At 37.8% G+C, this 8,162-nt stretch overlaps 1 protein-coding gene and 1 pseudogene across 1 annotated transcript; both read left to right on the forward strand.

The window, feature by feature from the left end:
• LOC114218770 (olfactory receptor 52E2) lies at nt 1–954 on the forward strand. The gene has a single exon (XM_028116035.1). It carries the CDS (start codon nt 1–3, stop codon nt 952–954), a length of 954 nt encoding a protein of 317 aa, XP_027971836.1.
• Nucleotides 955–3,551: 2,597 nt separating this feature from the next.
• Nucleotides 3,552–4,804, forward strand: LOC148162653 (heterogeneous nuclear ribonucleoprotein A1 pseudogene; annotated as a pseudogene).
• The last annotated feature ends 3,358 nt before the right edge of the window (nt 4,805–8,162 follow it).

Here is an 8,162-nt window from a genome sequence, read left to right on the forward strand (position 1 = left end):
ATGTTCCTTCCCAATGACACCCAATTCCATCTCTTCTCCTTCTTGTTGCTGGGGATCCCAGGAATGGAAACGCTGCACGTCTGGATTGGCTTGCCCTTTTGTGCTGTGTACATGATTGCACTCATAGGGAACTTCACAGTTCTGTTCGTGATCCAGGCTGAGAGCCGCCTACACCAACCTATGTTCTACTTCTTGGCCATGTTGGCTACTATCGATTTGGGTCTGTCCACAGCTACCATTCCCCAGATGCTCGGGGTCTTCTGGTTCAACCTCAGAGAGATCATCTTTGAAGCCTGCCTTGTGCAGATGTTTTTCATTCACAGCTTCACACTTATGGAATCAGCAGTCCTGTTGGCAATGGCTTATGACCGCTACATGGCCATCTGCAGCCCACTCCGATATAGCACCACCCTCACCAACAAGGTTGTTTTTGTGATTGGTGTTGCTGTGTTAGTGAGGGCATTTATTTTTGTGATTCCATTTGTATTTCTTATTTTGCGATTGCCCTTCTGTGGGAATCATGTCATTCCCCATACGTATTGTGAACACATGGGTCTTGCTCGCCTCTCTTGTGCCAGCATCAAGATCAATATTATTTATGGCTTATGTGCAATTTGTAATCTAGTCTTTGACATCATAGCCATTGCCCTGTCTTATGTTCAGATACTCCGTGCTGTTTTCCGTCTTCCCTCCCGTGAAGCCCGACTCAAGTCCCTCAGCACATGTGGTTCTCATGTTTATGTCATCCTTGCCTTCTATACACCGGCCCTCTTTTCCTTTATGACACATCGCTTCGGCCAAAATGTCCCCCGCTATATCCACATACTCCTGGCCAATCTTTATGTCGTCGTGCCACCAATGCTCAATCCTGTCATATACGGAGTCAGGACCAAGCAGATCTATGACCGTGTGAAGAAAATATTAGTATCGAAACAAGGAAAGGAAAAAGAATGACACCTAATGCATGTGCAGTTCAATATGAAATTTTATGAAACTTAAATCAGAGAGATGTCTTCTCACAGAAATTATGTTAAAATATGTATCTATATCATCTCTATTCTGTAAGTATTTAAATGCATTTAATTTCCACGTGCTTTTTAGACCACTTCCCAATATTCATTGTTGCATCCTCTTCGTCCCTTAAAATTTGATTTAGTAAGCCATGTCATTTTTCTCTATTCATCTAAATATCCGATTGATATTTATATATCAAAAGTTTTGAATGCATCCATTGCCACTAGATTAGTTGATATTTCATGTAGCTTTTTTTCTCTGAATATAATCATTTTCTGAGTGTATATTTTTACAACTGTAAGCTGCTAGGGATAAAATGATGACTATTCCACTTTCACTGACTTTATGAAATTTATAGAGTTTAAAATTAGTCAGCAAACTCAACTTATAAACATCTACACTTTTTCTTTCAGCCTTTTAGTATCTTGATAATTAAATTTGTCTCCATTTACAAGTATCAAAGAATTTCTTTTTTTTTTTTTGCCTTTTTTAAAGATTTTATTTATTTGTTTGACAGAAAGTGAGAGAGCACAAGCAAGGGGAGCAGCAGGCAGAGGGAGCAGCAGGTTCCCCACTGAGCAGGGAGCCCAGTGTAGGGCTCTATCTCAGAACTCTGAGATCATGACCCAAACCGAAGGCAGATGCTTAACTGACTGAGCCACCTAGGCCTAGCCACCACCTTGCTTTCTGGAGGCAGATTGCCTCTTCGTAAAGATGGCCCCCATACTATCTGCTGCAAGGTGCTGTTGACACCCTTCCTGTTAGTGGTGGTAGGTAAGGAAGATGGTACAATGCAAAGAAATCAGTTGCATTTCTATACAATAACAATGTAACTGAAGAAAGAGAAATTAAGGAATCAATTCCATTTACAATAGCACCAAAAACCATAAGATACCTAGGAATAAACCTAACCAAAATGGTAAAGGATCTATACTCTAGAAACTACAGAATACTTATGAAATAAATGGAGGAAGACACAAAGAGATGGAAAAACATTCCGTGGAAGAATAAACGTGAAAATGTCTATGCTGCCCAGAGCAATCTACACTTTCAATGCAATCCCTATCAAAATACTATTATTTTTCACAGAGCTGGACCAAACAATCCTAAAATTTGTATGGAACCAGAAAAGACCCTGAATCACCATGGGAATGTTGAAAAAGAAAACCAAAGCTGGGGGTATCACAGTGCCTATCTTCAAGCTATATTACAAAGCTGTGATCATCAAGACTACATGATTTTAGCATAAAAACTGACACAGAGATCAATAGAACAAAACAGAGAGCCCAGAAATGGACCCTGAACTCTATGGTCAACTAATCTTCAACAAAGCAGGAAAGAACATCCAATGGAAAAGACAGTCTCTTCAATAAAAGAATTTATACTTAAACTAGTCTGACAACTTTCATATTTTAAATACACTACAAATTTCATGCACATTTAACATAATTATTATTTTTCTTAATTAAATTTCATTTACTTTTTTAATTTTTTAAAATTTCATTTACTTCATTTCTTTTACTTCAACCCAAGATACATATATTTCACAACAAAGATTTTCTTCTTTAGAATTTTTTAATCATGACTGGGTAAGTCTCATTTGCTTTGCTTTGTTTTCATACATAATTTTAGTTACTTTTGCCATTGTCCTACAGATGCCCCTGCAACTTATCAAATTTTAGTATAAACTAGCAGTCTTACTGCTTTCTATTCATAAAGGATAAAAAATTTTAGTCCCTTTTTCTACTTTCTGACTTATATAATATTGTTGGTTTAATTTACTTCTTATAAACTTACACATATAGAGTTATTGTTTTGGAAAGTCAATATTCATTTAAATGTTTCCAAATATTTGCTATTTCTGTTGGTATTCATTCGGTCTTGCATCTTTAAAATTTCATCTGTAATGATTTTACTCATGTCTAAAGAAATAAACTTAAATATTACCTAATGCAATTTTTCTGCTAGTGAGTTTCCTTTACCTAGAAAATAACCCTTTGTTTCATATTCATTTTAAGGTCATTTAGAGGATATAGTATTATAAATTAACTGGGGATCTCCTAGCTTTATGGAAATATGATTGACAAATAAAAACTCTATATTTAGCTTGCACAATGTGATTTTTAAAGGTGTACATGTTATGATTTTATATATATGAAATGATTACACAGTCAAGTTATTTAACACATCCATCACCTCAAATAGTTACCTTTTGTTTTTTGTGGTGAGAAAACTTAAGATTTACTTTAGTAAATTTTAAGAATACAATACAGTATTATTAACTATAATTGTCATGCTGTACATTAAATCACCAGCACTTGTTCATCATAACTGAAAGATGGGTACAATCTCCAAAGAGGAGAATGAATATTTCTCCTCTTTCCCCCACTCCCTAGTCTTTCTGTCTGGCTTACTTCACTTAGCATACCTCTTGGAAAGTTTTCCTTCTTTTTAAGACTAAGTAATATTTCTTTTCTTTCTGCCCGTGGACGCCGCGGAGTAAGCATTGTTAAAGTCTCCCCCCACCCACCACCTTCATGTCTAAGTCAGAGTCTCCCAAAGAACCTGAGCAGCTGTGGAAGATTTTCATTGGAGGTTTGAGCTTTGAAACAACTGATGAGAGTCTGAGGAGACATTTTGAGCAATGGGGAACGCCTACGTACCATGTGGTAATGAGAGATCCAAACACTAAGTGCTCCAGAGACTTTGGGTTTGTCACGTATACCACTGTGGAGGAGGTGGATGCAGCCATGAATGCAAGGCCACACAAGGTGGATGGAAGAGTTGTGGAACCAAAGAAGGCTGTCTCAAGAGAAGATTCTCAAAGACCTGGTGCCCACTTAACTGTGAAAAAGATTTTTGTTGGTGGCATTAAAGAAGACACTCAAGAACATCATCTAAGAGATTATTTTGAACAGTATGGGAGAACTGAAGTGATCGAAATCATGACTGACTGAGGCAGTGGCAAAAAGAGAGGTTTTGCTTTTGTAACATTTGATGACCATGACTCTGTGGACAAGATTGTCATTCAAAAATACCATACTGTGAATGGCCACAGCTGTGAAGTAAGGAAAGCCCTACCTAAGCAAGAGATGGCTAGTGCTTCATCCAGCCAAAGAGGTCGAAGTGGTTCTGGAAACTTTGGTGGTGGTCGTGGAGGTGGTTTTGGTGGGAATGACACCTTTGGTCGTGGAGGGAACTTCAGTGGTCGAGGTGGCTTTGGTGGCAGTCCAGGTGGTGGAGATGGTGGCCGTGGGGATGGCTATGACGGACTTGGTCATGAGGGAAGCAGCTTTGGAGGTGGCGGAAGCTCTAATGATTTTGGCAATTACAACAATCAATCCTCAAATTTTGGACCCATGAAAGGGGGAAATTTTGGAGGCAGAAGCTCTGGCCCCTAGGGTGGTGGAGGCCAATACTTTGCCAAACCACAAAACCAAGGTGGCTATGGTGGTTCCAGCAGCAGCACTAGCTACGGCAGTGGCAGAAGGTTTTAATTACTGCCAGGAAACAAAGCTCAGCAGGAGAGGAGAGCCAGAGAAGTGACAGGGAAGCCACAGGTTACAACAGATTTGTGAACTCGGCCAAGCACAGTGGTGGCAGGGCCTAGCTGCTACAAAGAAGACATGTTTTAGACAATACTCATGTGTATGGGCAAAAAACTCGAGGACTGTATTTGTGACTAATTGTATAACAAGTTATTTTAGTTTCTGTTCTGTGGAAAGTGTAAAGCATTCCAACAAAGGGTTTTAATGTAGATATTTTTTTTTGCACCCATGCTGTTGATTGCTAAATGTAATAGTCTGATCATGATGCTGAATAAATGTGTCTTAAAAAAAAAAAAGACTAAGTGGTATTCAATGGTTTACATATACAACATTTTCTTTACCTATTCATTTGGCTTAGGTTGTCTCCTTATCTGGGCTACCATGACTAATGATCCAGTGAACATAGGAGTGTACATATTTCTTTGAGCTACTCGTCTTATTCCTTAGGATATTTACCAAGAAATGGAGTTGCAGGATCATTTCTCTTTTTTTGAAGAAACTTCATACTTTTCTCTATAATGCCTGTACCAAAGCCATTCTAGTAAAGAGATTAAGTCTAATTTTTTTCAGAATAGTAAAAATAGTATTTAATTCTTAACTGACTTTTATATTGTCTTTAAGAACTTTATATCTGACCACACTGTCTTTTCTTTTTTGGTTTCTGAATTTTCTTGTTTATATCTCCTTTTATTTTCCCTTTATCTTTGATCAATTGAAATTTTAATGCATTTGGTGTGATGCAATTTTATATTATAGGTGGGTATGTACTTCAAACTTTTGATGTAAATATTTATAAATATTTTTGTAATTAGAAAGTTATCATCCATATTTTTAACCTAACCTTCAGTTTGTTCTCTATCATTAAGAGTCTCTTATGGTTTGCTTTCCTTTTTTTTTTCCCTTCCCATATGTCCATCTGTTTTGTTTCTTAAATTCCACATATGAGTGAAACATATGGTATTTGTCTTCTCTGACTGACTTATTTAGCTTAGCATAATACACTCTAGCTCCATCCACATCATTGCAAATGACGAGATTTCACTCTTTTTGATGGCTAAGTAACATTCTGTTGTATATATATACCACCTCTTTTTTATCCATTCATCAGTCAAGGGACATTTGTACTCTTTCCATAATTTGGCTATTGTTGACAATGCTTCTATAAACATCAGGCTGCATGTACTCCTCAGGAATCAGTATTTTTGTATCCTTTGGGTAAATACCAAGTAGTGCAATTGCTGGGTCGTGGGGTAGTTCCCATTTCTCTGATCTTCACCAACATCTGCCATTTCCTGGGTTGCTAATTTCAGCCTGTCTGACCATTGTGAGGTGGTATTTCATGATGGTTTTGATTTGTATTTCTATGATGATAAGTGATGTTGAGCATCTTTTCATATGTCTGTTAGCCAACTGAATATCTTCTTTGAAAAATGTCTGTTCATGTCTTCTGCCCATTTCTTAACTGGATTATTTGTGTTTTGGGTGTTGAGTTTGATAGGTTCTTTATAGATTTTGGATACTAACCCTTTATCATTGATGTCATTTGCAAATATCTTCTCCCATTCCAAAGGTTGCCTTTTAATTTTGTTGATTGTTTCCTTCACTGTGCAAAAGATTTTTATCTTGATGAAGTCCCCAATAGTTCATTTTTGCTTTTGTTTTCCATGCCTCTGGAGATGTGATTAGTAAGAAGTTGCTCTGGCCAAGGTCAAAGAGGTCACTGCCTGTGTTCTCCTCTAGGATTTTGATGGTTTCTTGTCTCACATTCAATTATTTCATTCATTTTGAATTTATTTCTGTGTATGGGGCAAGAAAGTATCATTCTTATCATGTCGCTATCCAATTTTCCCCAAACCATTTGTTGAAGAGACTGTCTTTTTTCCACTGGATATTCTTTCCTACTTTGTTGAAGAGTACTTAACCATATAGTTATGGGTCCTTTTCTGGGTTCTCTATTCTGTTCCATTGATCTATGTATCTGTTTTTGTGCTAGTACCATACTGTCTTGATGACTAGAGCTTGGTAATACAGCTTGAATTTCAGAATTGTGATGCTTCCAGCTTTGCTTTTCTTTTTCAATGCATTGTCTTGATGATAAATGATCACATGTCCCTTTTAGGAAGACCAGTGTATATTTGGCTGTTCAGTAGGATCCTTATTAAAGGGAAGAAGATAGACTACACTTCAATGGGCTCCAGATTTCAGAGTTGTCTCAAGATTGAATTCAGGAAAAACAGTTTGACAACAAAAATTCCTGACATCATTCCTGACATGCAGGAAGTAGCCCAAACAGAACTTTTCCTGGTTTCCTACGTTCTCCTCAGGAATATATTTCTCACAGCCATGATGAGGAGAGTGTTTTCTAGGGACTCTAGGGCAGAGTTAGGGCCTGGATGAACAGGCATGATAAATTCACTTTAACATTCTATGTTCCCTGAATCTTTAAAAACTTTCTTTTATGGTTTTCTTGGAAATTCTGGCATTTCAGTTCATTTACAGAAGACCATCTTTGAGTACAGGTTTCAGTCAACTATCCAACTGTTGGAACCATTCCCAAATACAGTGAGTCCAGAAACGCTATTTAAGGTCCTCATATTATAATTCAGCCTCATGTTATGTCACATTTCTTCTACTCAGATCCAGTACTCAGAATTTAGGATCACACGTGTTCCCCAGGTTATATCTGTATTGAAGGGTAAAACTTACAGTTCTTTTGGTTACTAGCCATATATGCTTATTGAACATTGGAAATGTGGCAAATTCAACTGAAGGAATGAATTTTTAATATTTATTTATTTTAATTAAAGTTTAAAGTCTGAAGCAGTATAAAATATTTTTCACTTCAACATAATGTTTTGTTTTGCATTTTATCTTAGCCATTGAAAATTTAGTGTACAAAATAAGATGTGTTTTGTGTTAAATACTGGATTAAGAAGGCTTACTTTTATCATTTAAATGATACTAAGTATTTAATTGATATGTATATCGATTTTATGTTTAAATAAATTTTGGATGATATTAAGTTAAATATTCTATTGAGGTAGGAGAAGCAAGATGGTGGAGGAGTAGGAGACATAAATTTCATCTGGTCCCAAGATTCAGCTAGATAGGGATCAAACCATTCTGAACACCTACAAACTCAACAGGAGATCAAAGAGAAGAATAGCAGCAACTATCTGAACAGAAAAGTGACCACTTTCTGGAAGGTGGGACGTGCGGAGAAGTGAATCTGAGGTGACATTTGGGAAGATAGACTGCGGGGAAGGGGGTCTCCATCAGCCACTACTGGCAAGTGATAGAGGAGCAGAGCAAAAATCGGAACTTTTAGAAGTCTGCTCTGCTGAGGGACCTCACTCCAGTGCCTAACCTGGGGGATGGAACCCTCTCTGGGACAGTGGGGTCTCAGGACCCTCAGGGTCACAGAAGGACTGGGGGTGCCTGAGTGCAGCAGAGCTTCCAGGTATTGGAGCGGGAAAGCCAGCTGCAAAGACAGAGTCAAGGAGTGGGCTCTCAACTTGGGGTTGCCATAAACCGTGCTCCACAGCACAGTCAAGCCACTATGCTTCCAGCAGGAATGCAACAAGTGGCAGATCTGGGGAG

The sequence above is a fragment of the Eumetopias jubatus genome, unplaced genomic scaffold (assembly GCF_037043125.1).
Source record: "Eumetopias jubatus isolate StellerSeaLion01/CBP00866 unplaced genomic scaffold, mEumJub1_p1.0 scaffold_13, whole genome shotgun sequence".
Lineage (NCBI taxonomy): Eukaryota > Metazoa > Chordata > Mammalia > Carnivora > Otariidae > Eumetopias > Eumetopias jubatus.

Coding starts and splice junctions, on each gene's coding strand:
- LOC114218770 (XM_028116035.1), top strand. CDS start 1: ATGTTCCTTCCCAATGACACCCAATTCCATCTCTTCTCCTTCTTGTTG.